Here is a 20,809-nt window from a genome sequence, read left to right as displayed (position 1 = left end):
ATACCGATSGCTAAGCTTTTTATAAATTTTTCATATATTTGTARCTTTGTAGATTGCTAATGCATGGCTGTAGCTCCCAGTACTTTTCCTACCCTTTCCCCCTACATTTTAGAACAGTAAGCTAACCGTCAACACATTCCTGAAATACTATTTAGTCTTGCCTYTTTAGCCAAGGACATCTTGCTTTTTACCATGTATCATAGATGTAATAAATGTGGGGCAAAGAAGCACTTGGACCAACTCCAGTGGGGCAGAACCTGGGGAAAATTACCTAACCAACTGCTCTTCTAATTGGACAATATTTGTTAAATATGCTGATTTGTTGAACTTATAAAAGTGTGGAAGTCCTGTATCACGTGTGCATTTTGCCATATTGCACCTGGAAGTCTCCAATTAAAGAACTTTTTATATTACTGCCTRTATCAATATTGTCTCAAAAATGTGTTGTTTTTGTTTCTCGATTTTGTAGGCATCAGTACAGCCATGTAGCRCTGCAGCCAAAAGGCACAGGTTGACAGCCTTGTGCAGTGCAAGGAAAATCTTTATCTGCCCTCACAGCCAGGTGCAGGAGTAACATCGCAGGGCTTTTCTGTTTGGCTCACCACAACACTGATGCCTCGCTCCATGACCACAGCTATGCACCCACTCCCTTTCCAGATGCCTCCGCCAAGGGCACTCACCAATCCGGAAATCAATGTACCCTTCTCCTCCACTCAGCACCAGGACATTCTTCAGCTTCTGACCCTCSGTCTCAGTGGCTGCTGTGCTGGGGTTCTCTGAAGGGCTGTCCAACACACTCCCGTTCAGGGTCGCAAGGACATTGCCTGGGAGAGGACAGAGGTGCTGTCACACACACACAAACACATCAAGCAGACCAATTCCTTCTGCTAGTCAAATCTGGCAGTCACTCCACTTTAAACACAGATGTGTGAACCACAAGAAGTGCCAGCCATGGGCCGGACCCTGGTCTGCTGCAGACCAGCTCCAGCTCCTGCTACAAAAAGGAGAGAGGGACCAGACCCTGCTGAGGRAGGGCTTTGCACATCCTTACCAGGCACAGAGACGAAGAATTTGACAGCATCACGGTGGCCATGGAAGCAGAGCTGTGCCTGAGCCATGGAGCAATAGGGAATGAAGCTGCTGGCAGACTTGTCACTGTTGTCATCACCATACACATGGATGACCCCACCAGAACGACTACCCTCTCCAGAGGTTGGTGAAGTCTTGTTGGCTGGGGACAGTAGGAASGAACACCATCAGTGATAGCTTTGAGTCCCCTTTACAGAAGGGACTTGATCAAAGAGAAAACTCATGAGCTGTGGAGGAASACCTTTAAAGGTACAGATCTCTTTAAAGGTCTTGCATGAATGATGTGATGGAGGAGACCACACCAGATTATACAGTCYCTCTCTTTTACATTGGGGCAAGCTAGACTGGTATTACCAGCAGTGAGATATAACCTGCTGTCCTAGGATCAACCTTGGTCTTTTGTACCTGGCAGGGTATCCAAAGGGCACACTGTCCCCAGAGGGCACCTGGAGGAAAATTACTGCTCTGGATTAGTGACATTGCTCWATTTCCAAGTCAAGTCCTTTGCTCATGCCTTGTCATGAGCACACATGCTGCTGAAAGCAGTCTCTGGGTCTGGTGAAGACCTCTCGGCCCACTTAAAACCATCATAAGAAGTGGAATGAGATCCTTTCTCATTTCATSATTTAACCACGACACCAGATTGTCAGCTACTCCAGCAATGAACATCTTTCTGATGTTTACTATCCACAGCTTCCAAGGAGGACTCAGAGGCCTCCATTCTTCATAACCAGACTCATAGAATGTGACCATTTCCACTCACCAAACAAGAGACCAATGCTCAGAGCTCAGGGTGGGAGATGCTTTCCTTCTGCACACAGCCACATCAGTACAACAGGAACAATATTAAATCAGACAGCTTTCACTTTTCCGTGRGAGAGGTTGATTGCTTCATTAATTATCTGCAGTTCTGTGTTTTAATTTGGGCTGAATTTCAGTTAAATGGCTTGGAGAAAAGTGACTTTTCCCTATCAGGCTCAAGCCAAGATGGTGGGACAAGAACAGATACTTCAATTGAAGAATGAGAATCAGTGTGTGTACAATATCTGGCTTTTTATTACAACTAATATCGGATGCTTTAAAAGGAGGAGACAGACACATGTTTGGTARTGCATCTGTACAGCCACATGAATGTCTGAGTGAGAAAAAAAACCCCTCTAATTTCTGACCCAGGAAAGGCATGAATTTGAACTAAGACCCTGCCTTAACTGGCACAAACCCAAACAATTYTTAATGTTTATCAAGTCCCCTCAGGTTCAACATCTTGTTTGATGACTTAGAGCTGGCAGGTGCCATAGCACCTGCTGCCATTGGCCTGAAACTGATGAAAGAAGCAGCCTTGGAAAACCAAGGATGACCAAGCACCAGACTCTACTCCTGCTTCCCACTTTTGACTGAACGAACCTCTCCAGTCCCCATCTCAAACTGGCCTACCACAGTAAATGAATAGCTGTTGAAGAATAATTATTTTTAGTACAAAAAACCAGAAGGATCAACAATGAGATGGAAAAAATTGTTCATAGCCATGGGAAATGAGGATATTTACATGACTGTCTCTGGTTGCTTTTCTCCAATGCAAATTAAAACGAAAGAATGATGAGGAAAAATGGATGGGGAGAAATTGASTGGCAGAATGCAAGGGTGGGGGAGTGACTACATAGGGAAATGGTACAAAAGGAAAGACAGCTGAGGAGAGGAGGCAGTGGACTTACCCCGGAGCCCAAGGAGCTGGCCGCGGTGGAGGACTACAGCTAGGCACAGGCAGAGAGTGGGAACACAGAGGGGCATGGGAAGTGACGGGCAGGATGGGAGAGAAGAAAAAGGTGATTACTGGGAGATAATTTGGGGGCAGCAGAAATAGTATAAAACYTAGAGATACTACCACAGATGCTCCTTTGAGTTCATACTAACACTATTCTTGCTCACTTTGCTCTTATCTTACAGGGACAAATGTGGTATCTGAGATAAGCGAGTGACTTGTCACAAGGATCCACTGATACATTTTTAATGATATTTTCTTGCTTACCACATTTTTTATAGGAACACACAAAGATAAAGCAATTGGTTTACAGCAGTGAAAAAGTTTAACTCACAACAAGGATAGCAGCCTGAAGACAGAATAGGCTTCAGGAAGAAACTCAGAAACAATACTCAGAAACAAGAATTGCAATGCATGAAGAGGACTGTGTCACTGCCCTGCTGGTGACAGCCCCAGGCACATCCAGCTTCACTGCCCTCAGAGGACACCATCCCAAGCCTGTTTTCCAGGAGGATTATAAGAGGTTTGCTCATTTTATACAAGAGGTATTTGTTTCTCAGCTTTCCTGTGAGTATTGGTGAGAAAGCACACATTTGGCTACTTTCTTTTGAAAGCAATTGCAATCAGCCTCAAATCTTACTYCCCCATGGTGATCTGGGTAAGACCTTCAAAATAAAATGCTGAAAGGCAGGTACAGAACAGGACTAGTAAGAGCTTCAGCTAAACATCCAGAGATGCACCACCTATTCACTCTTACTGCTGGGTCCCCTCATCAGGCTGGATTTGGTGTAGGATACCTATTTCTACTTGACTCATAAAGCTGAGCCCTAATTTGAATAAATGGAAAATTTAAGCCCAGTTTCTGGAAAATACTGCTATGGAGACATTGAGATGGCTATATCAACATGAAATTTCCAGGAAGATGCTCCTGGTGACTTCTCATCCCATGGCCTCCTTTTGGAGACTTASGACAATTCCCAAAGCTTTGTTTCTCCTCTTTCACAGTAGCTACAGAATCAGCTCACATCAGTCTGCTCTGTCAAAGTCATGCTCTACAAAGACTGCATGGATGACAGAGATGTCATTGCCCCCCTCACAGAGAAAATAGCTTCAGCTAAACAGAAAAGGACAGAAACAAATACCTGTTTGGTTTTAAATAGGTTATGTACAGGCAACAGAACATTTAATTCTTTGATAAAGAAGAGTTAGACAAAGCTCATACTCTGTGCTCTTCTGCCTGAACATGGCTATGATCAAAGGGTGTCAAATGTCAGGAAATGAGTAGCCTGCCTGAGCCATCTGTCATGCTGCAAAGTAACACCTAAAAGCTTATTTTTTTTTTAGGGGAGATGCAGGAGTACTTTCAATAAATGTCACTTACTCTCAGTCAGGGGAATGGAGATGACAACACCATTCCCGGTGCCCACCCAGAGGCGGTTGCCAGCAATGAGCAGGGCAGTGATCCGCACAAAGGAGAAGCCCAGCTTTCCAGTGCCTAGGAAGCATGAATMAGAGTTGGGGAGTCAGTGATGACTTTGGGCAAGGTCTGCTTTGGGCAAATTCTGCCTTTAGCTCATTAAGCAACAGACCCTCACCTAGCATCTTGCTGACGTAAGGCTCAATGTCGACATCCTGCAGATGTTGATGGCTGTGAGCATGGTAGAGCCTCAGCGTGGAGTCAAGGCGGATGGAAACCCACACTCCATCTCCAATCCATGCCAGCTGTCGTACCTGGCTCTCGCGCCGAGGATGGGCATCAAAGGACTTCTGAAAGAGGTGAACCATTGAGAGCTCACAAAAGGTTTGCATTATATATACTCCATATATACATATAATCCATTTTTGTCAACTAAGATCACTTGTTTGGGTTCCAAAGATCTTAGAGAAGCTGTGTTAATGCCAGTTAACCCCAGGAGTTCACTGCTGTACACAAAAAAATCCTTTGCTGGAGCAGCTSTATGGCAGCTTTGCAAAGTTGATGGTCTTTTCAGTCCGCTTCATRATCAAGAACATTTAGAAGCCAAGGGCTTTCAATTTACTTAGAAAAAAAACCCACACAACTCCAGGATAAATTCCAAAGATCAAACTGCCTTGGCTCACGAATGTGAACTTCAGATCCAGCACTTTTTGATTAGAATTATTTCAAGCACTCTGAGATTTGTACCAACACCACTGTACTGATTTTCACCTTTCAAAAGTCTCTAAACATTGTTTTTTCCTTACTGGGATCCAGGGGGCTTGCTAACTGTACTCTTCCTTTGTGCCATAGTACCTACAGATGGAGAAGCCTCAGATTATACACGATGGATCACTGTAAAGCAAACACCTATGTTTGGACAGTATATGGCCTCAWAGATTCCCTAGTAAAAGCAAAGAAAATTGTCAGTTCAGACTTACTGATAGAATTATGCTCTGCAAAGGGAGAAGGGAATAAATATCCCCTGGCAGATCAGATCATAATATGACACAGACTGATAGTCTTGGTCTTGCAATCAGCAATGACAACCCAAAAGTTCTGTATTTCACACAATGCAGCAGGAGACTAACTGTAAGAATAAACACAAGTGTGGGTATGCATAGACATGTATGTGCTCTCCTACCTCAATCTGCATCGTCTTTGGCTGGATAACATGGATTTTGTTCTTGTAGCCACACCAGACTCTATCATAGACCACAGCCATGCAGCGTATGGAGTGATGAGTATGGCCAAGATCCATCAGGTGGTAATTACTGAGATCCCACTGACCATCTGAGATGAAAAACAARTGTGGAAAGATTTATGTCCTTCGTGACATGAGCATACAATAGGATCCTCTACTTTTCTACATATATCTAGGTATACAGGCTTAGCTGATACTCAAATGCTCAGTTTGCTTATGTCTGTGACTTCCCATGACTCCTCCAGCTTTGGGCACAGCCATCCACTTTGAAGTGAAACATGTAACAATAAAGTTTAATTTGGTGTCCAGCAGCACTCAAATCAGGCCAATTTAAACATCCTTTATTGCAATGAAGTGAACACACTTCTCTAACACAACAAAACCAGTGGGAGAAGAGGGAAGAGAGCTGAACAAGACTATGCAGGAAAAAGGAAGTGGGCCATACGGTCCTTGTGGTGAGGCTTCTTCCCATCACAGACCTACACCATTCCCCCAAAGTGTCATATCTGGGAGAAGGAATCAGATCTCCCTTCTCTCACTCTTATTTTTGACTAACCAAGTAGGTACCGTGTCTTTCATAGACAGGCAGCCTCTATGGCATGAAGCTTTATCTTATTTCTGATGGGAACAATTTTCATGTGTCAGTGGTCAGGCCTGTGCTCATAACAAAGGCTGAGTCAAAATATGAATTGCAAAAGCYCAGAAATCTCTGTATTTCTGCTTGTTGAATGAACTGCCACTCAATGAGTAACTAAGTTCTTTACATGCACATGTTAGTGACAGTTAGCAAATTCCCATGTGCTGTCAGGTGTGAATACAGCTAAGAAATTGCTCAAGCCACAGGGAAACAAACCCACAGCATTGAAGAAGACCAGAAACTGAATTTACTAAGTGTACCTCAAACAACTGCACACCAACTATATTCCTTAAAACTGTCACATTTACTCCACATGTGCTACACAGCACATACACACACATCTTCATACAGAAAAGCTCAGGAAGTGGTGGTAGACTACACCTGAGATGGTTTAGGATAGCCATTATGTGTATAATAGCTACGTGTTTTAATTCTGTGTTTGTACTCCATCAGCCAGCACCCTTCCTTCTCACCTCGAAAATGCATTTAACCCACTGCTACACTTTCAGCCAAATTTTGTTTTCTCTATTACACTGATTCTTACCTTCTCCCCGATGGAATATGGCTAGTGTTCCATCTGCCAGAGCAACCAAGACCCTCCCTTTTACATGCCTGAAATAACAAAATAATAAAAACTCTGTAAAGTGAGGGACTAAGAAACTCTTCCTGCCATCTATACACACCATCTTTATATGCACTCACCACAATTCCCAGTCAGTTTAACATTTACCTTCACTGCAGTAAGATCATCACATCTGTAAATTTTCTGTTGAGGAAATTCTTCTCCTTCACAATACAGACCCATCAATTTCAGCGAATTGCCCCCAATTTACCTCTCAGTGAAATTTTGCCTTTCTCCCCCCCACTTATTTCCTCCTGATGTTGCTAATCRTGTATTTGCTGAATTGGGTCAGAACTGCAGTTGAGCAGGAAAATGAGTTGGTATGAGGCTTTCCCATAACACAAACTTTGGSAAACTTCTCTCACAAAACAATGCACTTAGGAAAGCAAATAAAAAATTGTGGCTGCCACATCCTTGGAAATGTTCAAGGCCAGTTATGTGGACAGGGCTTGGAGCAACCTGATCTAGTGGAAGGTATCCCTGGCCATGAGAGGGAGTTGAAACAAGAGGATCTTTAAGGTCCCTTCCAATCCAAACCATTCTGTGATTCTGTAAGTCTATGACAAAGAGCTGCTAATCCCCTCGAGMAGCTAATGCTGCTAACCCCCCTAAGYATTGCTTAGGCTCTGAACCTTCTCCTCCAGAGCCCTTGGAACACACACTTACACCAAGCTCAGTACAGAGTCCTTCAGCTTTATTGAGTGCAGACACTTCTTCCAGTTGGACACAGCTGAGTGCACATAAAGCCTGTGAGGGAGGACAAAATTGGGGAGGGTTAGCAGCAGGGCCCCACACCTTCAGCCTGCCCAGGCTTCAGTCTTCTCTTCTGTTAGGGAAGTGGAGGTGAGGTAAGAAAGTGAGGTTAAATCCCTGAGACTATGGTGAGCTGGGTAATGAAATGAGGAATGAAAACCATTTCCAGAAACAAGCAGTGAACAAAAGGTGTGTGGACATGAAGAACAGAACCCAAAGCAGGGAGGTGACACAGAGATCTGCCAGCCCAAGGGGGACACACCAGCCATTCTGAGCTCCCAGCCACATGGTGGGGGCAGCACTGGTGCAGGTCCCAGCATCCCCAGTCGACTCCTGATCTGGCAGYGTTGTGCTGGGCTCCATCTTCATCTGCCCATTCTCCCTGAAGAGGCAAAAGAACAGTGTTAGAGATTTAACASCAGCAGTGCACAGAATGCCCACCTAAGCCCACAGCCAGGCCCTTGAAAAAACAAATAGCTTCCTTTCTTTGGTAGTTTTAAATAGCAAATCTGCAATTTGCAGTATTGCCTTCCTGCTCCCCTTAGAAATAGCAAGCACTTCAAATCTACAGACCCTGTTTAGCAGGACTATTACACAACAAATATTTTCTCTGTTCATTTCCAACTTCAACACAAACAACTTAGAACGATATGGGCATTTASAAACAATCTGTATGGCAAGACTTTCACCCTGTTCTTCAGGCTATCACAGCCTTGTTTGTCTTAAGAACTTTTGAGTGGTTAATATGCTTTCTTGGTTACTTTTACAGCACATCAGAGGTACCACTAGAATAAATCAATCATCATTTCTAGACACGGATCAGTAAGCTCCTTCAGAAAGAACAAGAAGTATACACATACTTTGGAAGATCTGCCTTAACCACAGGTCTAAATTCAGAGTGAGAGGTCAACTATTAGCATTTTAACAGCTGACCCAGTCAGTTGCAGGCTCAGCCATGTCTGTTTTCATTGCATTTKTTTTCACTCCCTATCATCCCATCTGTAATACCACTTGGGCACAAAACTGATAGAAGTCAGACACTTTATCACAAGATCAGGCTGCTTCTCTTATCACGAAGCTTATGAAAACAGAACTGATCAGTACAGAACCATTACTCTGATCCCAGCCCACTTACCCGTTCTGCCTCGGTGCCTGGGCTGGGACAGGGTCAGTGAACACATGCTCAGTGAGRGGCCCAGGCCGGGCCTGAGATGGCTCTGCCTCGCTGGCACTGCTCTCCGGTACCTCCGTAGCCTCTGTTGCCTCCTCAGTAGACTGAGACTGGTTGATCTTCCCACTGCAGACAGGAGCCACCTCACCTGGAGGACAATGAACAGTGTGAGAGACATGCTGGACAATGAGTTGGTGAGACATCAGGTTGTCAATTCATTAATCAATCTTTCCTTGCCAAAYTCAATCAAGCCCTGAGCCTGTGCCACAGACAGAAGCTCATCCAGCATCTTCTGCCTGGATGGGAAACAGACACCATTTTAAAGTGAAGCCTAATCTGTAACTAGCATAGCATAGCATTGGAAGGGCTCCAGGGCTGCCARTGCAGTATGGAGTCAGCAAAGGCAGCAGTATAATTTGCATGTGAGCTTAATTGGCCTCYCAAGGCTCAGGGAACAAAGCAATCAGAACAGCAGCACCTGCAGCAGGGCAAACATCTCACCTGCCCAAAATACTCAGCTGTATGACTCCTGCAACCAGGCTGCAGCATGTGAATCAGAGAAAAAAGGAGGGCTCTAAGAAGGAATGTACCAAAAGGGCCTTTTTTACTCCTGTACCATAATAACTATATCCTGGAGGCCTCTGAAATGTTTAACTTGGTGACAGGAGGATGTGGCTGCAACACTATGAGCTAGAACAGGACTAGCTATAACTGAAATTTCACTAAGTTTTACATCCCAAAACTTACTCTGTCCCTTGTCCAGCACAGGTGTGTCACCACGCGAGGAACAATTGCTTCGTGGCACATTGCAGCGGGTTGCACAGCCCACCAGMGTGATCCCTGCCAAGACACCATCTGCTCCAGCTGACTCTTCAGCATTCACATCTCCCTCCAGGAAGATCTCGCCTGGGGGATAGTCACTCTCACTGGCCGCTGAAGGGCAAAAAACACATTTGCATGTAAATCAAGCATCACTGCTAATYTGATGTAGCTGTACTCCTCAGGTCACCCTAATGACAGGAAATTTTGATCCTTGGGGTTCMTCACCCTGGGGAGGCACCACAGCATCCATCAGCTGATCCCCTCATCTCTAGTATCAGTATCCAAGGCAGGTACAGAGCCCWTCCACACCAGACAAGGGTCCTGGTCCCAAAAAACATCCTTTGTGTACCACAGGAATGACTTACTGAACACTGMACAGGGAGGGGATCTCCATACAAAGCTCTTACAGGAAGGCAAGATCTGGGTTATGATTTTGGGGAACAGTTACAGAACACAACAGGCCCAAGTGAGGAYGTCTGTCACTCCTCAGTGGGGCAGGTGACCACAGCCTGGGCCCCACTCACCAGGGATGCTGGAGATGCAGAGCACATGAGCATTGCAGACAGTGAACTGGTCCACCACTGTGCCAGGCTGGTTGGCATCAATGATCACCACTTTACTGGTTGACAGAGTGCTAGTGAGGATCCAGACACGGCTGGACGTGGCATCCATCTCATGGAGCTCCTTTACCTTCAGGAGAGCAAACACACAGGCACGATCAGTACTCTTCATGGATCAACCTGAGCCTGATAGTGTTYGGCAACATCTACACATGGTGTAATTTATTTTAAATTATATAYTTTGTTCTACAGTAGAATTATAGAAGAAAATTTTATACTTTAGAAGTTGTCTAATCAGTTGTATTTTAATTTTTGTTTTTACTAATTTGATTCCAATTCATTTTACTGCACTAGTATCCAGAGCACTGGTCAAAGAGCCTGTCTGACTCCTTAGGGTAAGAGCAATTTGGCCACTAATTTCTCTGTTGAGATGTCTGACAAATGCATCACTGAATATTCATTCATCCAGAACACCACGAGTCTGGGATGCACCCAACTGATCAGCTTAAGCAAGCTGGTCTCAGGAGACTATATGGCAGCAGTGTAAGACAGCTGTSGAGAAAAACCCTACAAACCACACAGGATAAAATATTGTATTATTATCTGCAAATTACAGCTTGGTTCTTTAAATAGGAAAAAAGAGAAAATCACCGAAGAGTACCAAAAACTAGAACCAGATTAAATCTCAAGAGGCCCAAGCAGACCCAAGGACTCTGTTCTTTTTACAAATCTTTGCCTGAATGTATTTATTATTTTTTTTAATTTACAATGATGAGGGCTATATAATCTTCCTAGCAACCTCAYCAAGCATTTAATTGCCCTTATTATTAGGGTTTTTTTTCAAAATTCCAAACATTTCAAAAGCAGGAGTTAGAAAACTTTATACWGCATAATTGCCTTTATACTGATGACTGCCAAATCACATTGAAAGTTACAGAAGAGCCAGAGCAACACAGCCCTGCACCACAAGTACAAGAGCATTTTATGACATAGTACAAAGGTACTGAGAGGGGGAGCATGGCACGGATGAAATGAGAAAAAAAATCAGGGGAAAAAAAAATCCATTGTATTTTCTGACCTTTTTTTTCTCAGGAGATGTATGGTTACTTTTGTTGTTCTCGCCTTCCACTTCCCTATCACAKGTGAGGGGATCACGCCCAGGATCTAGTTTCTGCCCATTCCCAGGCTCCTGTTCCAAAGGTCTCCATCCTGAGAGATTGACTCCAGCTGCACACCACAGCTAAGAAACAGAAGCAGGAATCTGAACTAAGAATTCTGCAGGCTCCATGGTCTCTTTGAATTTAGGCACTTTTGTGGAGAACTGTCAAATGTCAAAYATCTAAAACATTCAGTTGAAAACACCAGATCTACTACAAGATATCTGATTTGATGGAGGTAAGACAGAGGATCTCTGTACCCAACAAAAATCATTGCTTTTTAATCACTGCAGCAAAGCAAGCCACAACATGGCAGATGCTTAATGTGTTCAAATTGACAGAGGGCAGGTTAAATGAGACATTAGAAAGAAATTGTTTCCTGTGAGAATGTGAGGCTGGTGAGGCCTTTGCACATGTTGCCCAGAGAAGCCGTGGCTGCCCTGTTTCTGGAAGTGTGAAAAAACAGTCTGCTGGTTTAGCTGCCACATAAGCAGTTTTCTGAAATCAAATCCAGCTAACTTCCTATGAAGTTCCTATGAGTTATTTCCAGGGAGTTTTTTAAGAGATGTTTGGAACAGAACTACAGAAACAAATACTAGGTTTATCCAAAMCTATAAAGGAAAGATATTGCACAGAATATTATCTAAAAATCACACCTAGAACCTTCTAAAAAAACAAACAACAGCATACAACTTAATCATCAGTATAACTTCTAAAAATCATCTCTGAATRACAAACTGGCTATTTCAAAATAACCAGTTACAGCAGCTAAGTCTGCCACCTGCACAGATGACCATTTATACACAAGTGCAATTCTACTCAAAACATTCTACTATTGATAGACATGGCTTCATAAAAATCTACTCCAGATAATACCAGCCTGTTACCAATGAATTCTGGTCAACARTAGAATCTAAAGAGTGATTAAATGCATTTTTACTTGCTCATTTTCATGCATTTTTATATTGGTTTGCATTACACCCTGAGGAGTCTTAGCAGAAATATTAGAAACATAAACATTGCTGTTGTTGATGAATTGTCTCAAAAAAGCTAAAGATGTCCGACAGCAGCAGGGGATCTAGCAACCAGAACCAGATGAGAATTGTGTCCTACAATACTTTTTCCTACATCCACTACAAACYGCCATTCAAAAAAAAGAAGTGGAAGATAGAATTGGTAACATATAATGTAAAAAAATACAGATTGTTGTAAAAGCTGCAGGTTTAGTGACCCAAATTCTTTGCTCATTTCATGTCCCCTTTCTAATCTGCATGGTAAGCAGAAACACCATACCTTCATAGTTGGGTCCTTCTCTACTAGCGGGCGACAGTACACAGGCACAGGGACGTTTTTCATGCGAGTGTCTTCCTGACCACCATTGGGACTCAGCTAGGGGGAGAGAAGACAGAAGACAGTATAAAGCTGCAAACACCAGGATATGGCAAGAGAGATGGAATCAGTGTGGCAGAATCAACCAGAGGTGGCTGCTGCTGAGGCTTCCTATCATGTCTTGTGTAAAACAGAGTCTATACAGGCAGAGGAGCAGAACATTCAAGAGACCATCTCACAATCATCAGTGCCCCAATGATGGCCAGCAGAGGCTACACATTGCCCTGACAGAGAAAAGATGTTCCCTGCAAAGGGTCAGAACATTAGCATTCCCTTCCATCATGACAGTTGGACTTGATCTAAAACATCTTTTTCAAACTTACTGATTCTATTACCTGAAACTTCTAAGCCATACTACCAGGTTCCTCCCTTCCAAGGGTTCTCTGACCAGTTCAATGTGCCATAAGCCAACAAATGAGGCTGATGTTGTTTGATTTTGTGTTACTGATGGAAGAAGTGGGCACAAACTGCATTTGTTTTCCATACTGAATGACTGTTGAAGTTCTCAGAGTATAAATGAAATAATGAATGTTCATGCTCAATTGTAAAAAAACCTGGACTCTGGACAGAAGAGTTTAATTCCTTTTGGTTTAGGGTACTTTTCAGTTTCAATACTTTCATGCAGATGAATGTCCCTCAGTTGACTTTAGTGGAGACATACAGAACATTAATTTAGTCTTATGCCTAAAATTCTACAAAAAAAAAAAGGCACATCGTACCTCTAAATCTTTAGTTAACGACTAAGTCACCTCCCCCTTAGCCTGTTCAGAGCATGGTCCCTACCTGCTTATACTTGGCTGGGAGGCTCCAGCCACAGGCCTGCAAGCGCCCATCGTCATTCCGCACGTGCTCCCGGACCTGCCGGTACTGCTCCCGCTTCTGCTCRCGGCGTGCTGAGGAGGTGCAGTCGCTGAGGAGAGAAGCACAGTGTCACATCTCAGCTGATGGTTGAAGATAGGAGCTGAGGGTGAAGTGAGTGTGGCCAGAACAGAGTAGGGCACACACCGCAAACGTGCTAGGGAATGTAAGGAATCAGAGAAAAACTTCGTTGAGAACAGGCACAGCCAGTTCTGATCTGTCACCGGAGCGGTATGACAGGCCAAGTCATTGTCATCACCACTCATGATGTGCACTTCCAAGGGCCCTTCAGAAAAGGGAATAATCCTTCTCTAAAACCTATGAATCTCAGAGTTCACACCAATTTTTGCTGAGCTGTTACAACTTATTAATCTAGTGTCTCCATCAGGAAGGTATTTTGAGTTCTTTTCCTCCTCATTATAGTCAACTATGGATTTTTCTTCCATTGTTAAGCTTTCTGTGCTGATACGGAAAACGTGCACTAATGTGCTGGTTCCAACAGAACAACTCCAGCTTTGCACTGGCAAAGGTTAAACCAAAAATTGATCTGTGAGCTTTTAGACATGTTTTAATATAAACACATGCTGTTTGTCAGCTCCAGCTCTCAATAGGTTTTTAAAGTATCATTCTGAGGTGCAAACATCAGCAGAGAAATTAAATCCAGTGGACAGCCCCATTATGTAATGCACTGCAGGAAAGCACTCAGACACCATAGCATGTGAGTCTATGAGATGTCATCACAGGAAAAGAGAGCATAAGGGCAGTGGGTATCTATAAAGTTTAAATTTATCCTTCTACAAGATGYAGTGTCTTCACAACAAATCTTTTTTATTGAAGAAGTTATCCTACTTTACCACTACATTCTCTAAAGTCCTTCCACAAAAACATAGCTCATGTGAAACCACACAACCTTTGCAATGGTAGAATATGTTGTGAASTCACGTAGAGCACGGAAGAGACTTCCTTCATGTCAGGGACACAAAGAATTGAATAATAGCAATACCTACAGGCGCATTTTTAGCATGCTTAAGAYTAAAACCAAGGTTTGGAACTTAAATGTGCTGTGGAGGGAACTTTTATCTTGAACTCCTTGTCAAAAGGGTTGTGCAGACATTCCATCCCTTTGTCCTAAYGCTGCCATCATGCTCCACCACAAAACCCCTCCTTCATTCCATTCCAGCCTGCAAATACAAGTGCAGAACTAGAGTGGGGCCCACTTGAACTCCAGTGGTCCCTGCTGAGCTGATGCATCATGGCCTGGAAAGCCACAGCTGCTGTCCTTGGCAGGACAASATTTGCTGAACCCATCCATATAGTAACAGACAAGTGGAAGTTCAGGGAAGTACAACACAGAGAACAGAGACTAACATCACACAGACTTTCTCAAGTGGAACAGAGCTTCTTTTAAACACTGCTGCTCTTTGGGAGAGCTGTAGAGGGACCTGGCTTGGCACAGAGCCCTGCAACTCACTCATCTGGGAAGAACTCAAGGGTGCGGCTGCCGGAGGAGATTTGGCACATGGTATGGCTGCGTCGCTGGCTGAACCCYGCCGTGGTGGGAGACTTGTAGTGGATATTCACAGACGGGTAGGTCCTCTTTGCTGGGGGAGGACTGGAGGAAGAGCTGAACAGACGGCTGAAGCTAGGGACAGAAAAAGGCCAACAAGTAAGAGAAAAGGTGCCTGGGGAGACAGGCACCATAGACACACAAAAGGGGAAACAAGAGRTTTGGGATCAAAGGCTGTAAGCCCATCACAAAAACTGCTCTGCTTCAACCCAGAGCTACATCCTTGGTTTGACTGGCATAAGGTGGTTTTAGCTTCTAGAAATTGATAACTTCTAAAATAGCCCTTTATTACAACTGATTGTGAGAGTATGAATGTTTCCATTCCAGGATACTGATGAACTTCTTTAACTTGTAAAACAAAATCAATGTGCATGGTCACATCTGACTGTAATTTCACTAGGGACAAAGGAAGACTTTGAAGGCAAAAAAGTTAAGCCAACATCACTGCTATCTGGCATTCATGCAAAAGTCTAACTTGCTGTATAAAGTGAAAATGGCAACACTCCCCTTCTTCTTAATCTTGCACAAACCACCAAAGAACTTACAACTGCCAAATGGTGGATTTCTTCTTCTCCTGGACGGATGGGTGCTCACGGGAGGCTCTGTGGACAAACACAGCAGAACCAAGTTAATTTCTGCATCTCTGCCAAATATCAGGTCATTTCCATCAAGAAAGCCATGTCAAAAAAMCAAAATTCATTCTGATGTGTTTTAAAAGACACCAGGGAAAGGGACATGCACTCGTCTTCAAAGCAAATACACCCAGCTACTTTAAGTAKCAACGCTGACATGAAGTGCAAGTGTGTTAAAACACAGTTTTACCAACTCTCTGTAATACTGTCTGCCTCTACAGACAGAACTACAGACCCCAGCATTACAGTCACTTCAAGTGACAGCTTTTAAAACTCATCAATTAGAAGCACTCCCTAGAACTTCTCCCAGCTTAATCAGCACACAAGAAACGAGCAAGACAAACTGTACAACGTCTCCAAACAACGGCGGCMACATGAGATTTGCAGGCCAGGTTCAGGAACAAGAGAGAAAGAATTGGTATTAGGAGACAAGCATGTACAGTCTGAAAAACTCCCGGTACTTCTCAACCMTATGTTGGTAGGGATTGCCTTGACCACAAGGCAAAACATGACCAGGTTCTGTCCTAAACAAGGATGCCACCCAGCTACCCACCCTCACCTGATCATCTCTGTCCACCTGACAGCCTCCTGGAGCTCCATCAGCCTCTCCTTGTACTGGTTGCGCTCCATCAGGACCCGGGCCATCTCCACACGGGTGAAGCGCCGGCGCTGGGCAATGGGAATGTTGTCCTGCAGAGGGGAGGAGCACTGCTTCAGCCAACAAAAGATGGAATGGGATTGAGGTTAGTACCGGGCAAGTCAGGGGACAGACACATTAGTGTTAGTATTCCTCCTGTTCAGCTTGATTTCCCCCCCATTCCCCCACATAAGGAGCTAATTTCGACAATGAGCTCCAAACTACTGCCCACTGACCTCTGGGCATTCAGCAAACCCATGGAAATTAGAATGAAAATCACAACCAATTTGGACACACAGCCCTCACACACACATTCCCCACAGTGTGGAACTATTGGCAGCAAGGTGCTTTGATAGTCTGCAAGGAATAGTAAGAATTGACAGTGGTCTGCTGGTCCAGAAATTTGGAAACCAAAGTTTTAATTCATTAGCAAAGCCAGTCATAGGCAGCAGGGAGCACCACATAATGCCATCTGCCCCCTCAGGAGGACTGGAAGAAGGTATTCCATTAGTACAGATAGACAAAGATAAGATACAGGAAACTGAGGAAATGCGTTTTCCTCTTTGGGGACACAACTTGACTTTCCAATGAGGGCACAGGCAGCTTTGGGTTGGGAACAACARTAATGAAAGTTTGTCTGTTCTGAAGAAAGAAAATGAGAACATGACTAAGTTGCGGAAAGTATCTGCCCAAAATAAAGATTTTAAGGATTTTGGGAACTCATTACTACGAGGTATCACTGGGTTGTGCTAGACTGTGGCAATTCCCAAGCTCACACTGACTGGTAAGTGCTMCTGACAGCTGGAATAGCATAAATTAACCAAGTCTCTCTCTAGCCTCCCTACCCTTTGAATCAAATCTGTATGACCAGTCAAAACAAGAACTGTATAAACAAAAAGGAATTTACCAATTATTTTTTAAATTAAAAAAAGAATCAGACCTCCTGTCAGTTCAACTGAAAACAAATCCAACTCTCTTCAGCAGCACATAAACACAACTTGAAAACATTCCCATCTACCTAAATTCTCAACAGACCAAGTTCACTCCAATTAAGTCAAGAGATTTAGGCTAAGACTCAGCCTGCTCTGATACCTCAGGTAAGAAAGAAGACRGTAACACTGACAAGTAATGTATTGAATTCCCTGTCCTAGCAGGGACATTTAKAAGGAAAATCTTGTCACTGCTGGATTTGCCTTAATTTTTTCATTACAGATGGTCTTTGTTGAAAAGCCTCTATCCCAGGCAAAACAGTTGGAAGAGCTGTCCTAGAAGAACAGCCCACAAGCCTTCTCTGCCTGTACTCTGTAATAGGCAATACTGGCTTATGGGAAAGAATTAACATGAAARAGACAGCACTAAGATCTGGTGGTAGTCACTGTTGCAAAGCTGGTTGTGTAAGCTGGATTTCACTTCATGATGTCCTCACAGCTACATCTTCACTGCCAATACTGGGACAGGYTCTTCTGGAGAAGCTCGGCAGTCATAACACCTTGAGAGAAGTCTCACTGCACACCAGACTTCAATTCTAAATTAGGATGGTGTTGAGCAGGGCAGTGCTCCATCACCCAGCTGCAGAAACTACATCCTGCACAGTGGCAGTGCCTGAGTACACTGAGGGCTTCTCGTCAGTGCCAGATTCTGGTTTTAAAGCTGTATGAAGAGATTTCATGCTCATCAGCCACAACCCATTCACCAGCCTTGCCCTCATTGCTAACAAAGGCACATCAGTCAGGACTTGTATATATGAAGCAATGTAAGTAAGTAAATCAACCCCCTTTCCCCGCAGGCATTTTAGTAATGTCATATACCAATTCTGTACAGAGATAGCTGCTTACATCCTCCACCTCCTCTTTGGGCTCTCGTCGGGCAACAATTGCTTCAGATTTCACTCTAGGAAACAGGAAGAAAGGGATCAAAATAGCAAGTGACACCATGGCTGGCTCTGGGAAGAGAACCAGCTATGGGAAGTCTGGCTGCAATCATCACAAGAGAGCCATCTCAAACCATGTGTACCAAGTGCAAAAATTCTGAGAAGCTTCTCTGATATTTCCCTCCCTTTTACAGCATATTACTCTGAGCAGTTTCACCGACCTCMCCCCACTTTTTCAAACATTTGTTGTGAGCACCAAAATACTGACCACTGGAAGAATCCAGCCAGTTTCTATTTCTGAACCAGCATCTACATTCAAGTATTTGATGTTCAAATACTTGATGAGAACAGAGTCATTCTCAACAGGGAAAATGCTGGCTTAAATGCTTCTTCTGGGCTGCTTCTGGTTTCAGTAAGATTCTCTCATTCTTTGTGATTCAATACAGTGAAAAAAGCCCCTAATGTGAAGAACAGTTTGCCTAAATGGTAAAGAACACCAAACCCTGATAAAAAATACTGAAAGTATTTGAGTGCTTTTAATTTCTTTAAACTCCTACTTTATGGGGCATTACAAAAGCCATTTAAAACAAMGCTCTCTGCTTCCAAATCTACTTTTCATTTCAGACATTCTAAACAAYAAAGAGACCAGTCTGCATTATTACTGGTGATCCTGAGCTCAGACTACAGAATCTTCTAGATTTCAGCTGGAGAACAAGTCATGTCCTCTCCCCTGAGCTCCTGCAGTCATGCACGGCCAGCCACAATGGAACTGCTCTGCGCTTAGCTCCAGGAGGCAGCTTTGGGTACATGGATGTGAAACCATCCCAGGCTTTGCTGGGCAATCAGGCTTTAGTTTCTCTAGTTTGAGACGAAAACAACTGGCATCTTCCTGTATCAGACTTGAAAATCTCTTCTGCCTCTTCTCACTCTTAACATGAGCACTAAACAATTACCAATACAGGCATTTAAATATTGTTTGTGCAACASTCTTTCAGTAATTCAGAGCATTCACTTCTCTCAGAGCTATCCTGGCTGCGAGGAGGATAAAGCTCTTGGCAGTGTCTTTCAAAACTGTTGGTTTTGAAATTCATTTCTTTGGATAGTTTTTTTGTTGKTGKTGGTTGGTTGGCYTTTAACTGCAAATTTAAAACCTTAATACTTCAGTCCAGGGAGCCTGGTTTTGCAGTTGCTGCTGCAGAATCCTAATCCTGTCTTGTTGTGTTCTCTAAGGTACCTTTGAATGCCAATGCTAATCCCGTGAGTGAAACAGAGTAAAAGAAACAGAGGAGRTGGGTTTACCACTCTTTACTCCCAGCTCCTTGAGGCAGGAGAGTAATCACTTACCTCTTTAGTTCCTCCTCCAGCTCCTTGACTCTGGTTTCTATTTTGGCTTTGGCCTGCTTTGTTGCTTCCAGTTCTCCCTTCAGCACTTCCTGCTCCCCAGACAACTGGTCCACCTTGGCAATCAAATCATTCTTCACAATGTTCAAAGCATTTCTTAAAGGTGTGAAAGGGACAATAAGCAAAAATGCCCAAAACTAGCAGCTGTCCATAAAAGAGAYCTTTAGCTAAAGTCACAGACACTAGAAGAAGAGTTGAAATAAGTGCATTTAACAATTCAGTCCATCATGGGAAATAAAACTTTGTGAAGAAGAAGCTAAAGAAGAACACAGAAATCACTGTAATTGTTCAGGATGAGATTGGTCCATTCCTGTATCCTGACTAATAAACCAACCTCTCCTTTGGAAGATGGCAGAACACTGCACAAGATRGGTGTAGAGCAACCTATCTATTTCTGACAGAACAAAAGTCTGAAGCACACTTTTCAGCACTGCTGTCATCTGTAACTGTGGATAATTGTAAATGATGGCAACAGAAATACACATTTCTAATCAGCTCCAAAACATTATAAAATTATAAAATCAGCAGCTTCCCATCACAGTAAATTCTCCAGCTCTCCCCTGGGAGTACTCTGCCCTCCCCTTCCTCRCCCCTCTGCTTTAATAGCTGGTTTGCCAGCTTTTCTCAAAAAACAACTTCATTACATTGTTTGCTTCTCCTCTATCARCCACAAATAGAGAATAATATTTGAGAACTCTTCTCAATAGTGACAAAATTTTCTTTTCTAACAACAAATGTAGCAAATAAAAATTTCCTATCACCAACAGGGGCTCCGAACCAACACATGGATTCCCTCTGAAGTTAATTTAAGGCTTGGAATTTATCTCAGATGGCATCAGACCCTACCAGCACATGCTTCACCCAGGTGCCTGGAGAAACAGCTCAGGAGAGGAATTTTTCTTCTACAAGTGCAGGAACAAGTTTTCAAGACAACCAATCAGATAAACAAGTGAGGCAGGAGTCTGGCTAAGACCTACTCCTACACACTGAGAAGTGACATCTCATTTATAACCAGGCACATAGGTCATAGCACGCAACAGTTCCTTACTTGGTCTCCAGCAGCTGCGAGTTCTCCAACAGCAGATTGCCCACTTCTTTGCCCATTCCTGAAAAGAAATGCCAGGCAGTTTTCACCTGCTCTCCTAGAAACATTCAGCTTTTGTAGCACCACCTGACTCATGCTCAAGAAAAAGAAATCACTTTTGTTAGGCTTCCCTAAATTCCT

General features: G+C 43.5%; 1 protein-coding gene across 24 annotated transcripts in view; it reads right to left on the bottom strand.

The window, feature by feature from the left end:
* Nucleotides 1-20,809, bottom strand: part of MAPK8IP3 (mitogen-activated protein kinase 8 interacting protein 3) — a 66,935-nt gene that overhangs the window by 3,213 nt on the left and 42,913 nt on the right. For 9 of the 24 annotated variants that reach the window (XM_057382802.1, XM_057382803.1, XM_057382804.1 and 6 more), the window contains 21 exons: nucleotides 20,633-20,690; nucleotides 19,528-19,680; nucleotides 18,122-18,203; nucleotides 16,236-16,366; nucleotides 15,590-15,646; nucleotides 14,949-15,119; nucleotides 13,403-13,529; nucleotides 12,524-12,619; nucleotides 11,152-11,313; nucleotides 10,038-10,203; nucleotides 9,439-9,624; nucleotides 8,656-8,839; nucleotides 7,783-7,902; nucleotides 7,434-7,514; nucleotides 6,690-6,757; nucleotides 5,449-5,597; nucleotides 4,444-4,615; nucleotides 4,230-4,343; nucleotides 2,802-2,840; nucleotides 1,052-1,231; nucleotides 681-824 (listed from right to left, as the gene is read on the bottom strand). In XM_057382802.1, the coding sequence (XP_057238785.1) occupies nucleotides 681-824; nucleotides 1,052-1,231; nucleotides 2,802-2,840; nucleotides 4,230-4,343; nucleotides 4,444-4,615; nucleotides 5,449-5,597; nucleotides 6,690-6,757; nucleotides 7,434-7,514; nucleotides 7,783-7,902; nucleotides 8,656-8,839; nucleotides 9,439-9,624; nucleotides 10,038-10,203; nucleotides 11,152-11,313; nucleotides 12,524-12,619; nucleotides 13,403-13,529; nucleotides 14,949-15,119; nucleotides 15,590-15,646; nucleotides 16,236-16,366; nucleotides 18,122-18,203; nucleotides 19,528-19,680; nucleotides 20,633-20,690 (2,640 nt within the window). Of the gene's footprint in view, nucleotides 1-680; nucleotides 825-1,051; nucleotides 1,232-2,801; nucleotides 2,841-4,229; nucleotides 4,344-4,443; nucleotides 4,616-5,448; nucleotides 5,598-6,689; nucleotides 6,758-7,433; nucleotides 7,515-7,782; nucleotides 7,903-8,655; nucleotides 8,840-9,438; nucleotides 9,625-10,037; nucleotides 10,204-11,151; nucleotides 11,314-12,523; nucleotides 12,620-13,402; nucleotides 13,530-14,948; nucleotides 15,120-15,589; nucleotides 15,647-16,235; nucleotides 16,388-18,121; nucleotides 18,204-19,527; nucleotides 19,681-20,632; nucleotides 20,691-20,809 lie in introns of all 24 variants that reach the window. The other 15 variants (XM_057382783.1, XM_057382786.1, XM_057382792.1 and 12 more) reach the window with 7 other exon arrangements.

The sequence above is a fragment of the Malurus melanocephalus genome, unplaced genomic scaffold, assembly GCF_030028575.1.
Source record: "Malurus melanocephalus ecotype Western Australia unplaced genomic scaffold, MMel_1.1 scaffold_588, whole genome shotgun sequence".
Lineage (NCBI taxonomy): Eukaryota > Metazoa > Chordata > Aves > Passeriformes > Maluridae > Malurus > Malurus melanocephalus.
Note: the sequence above shows the minus strand (reverse complement) of the source record. Positions and strands in the feature narration are given on the sequence as shown.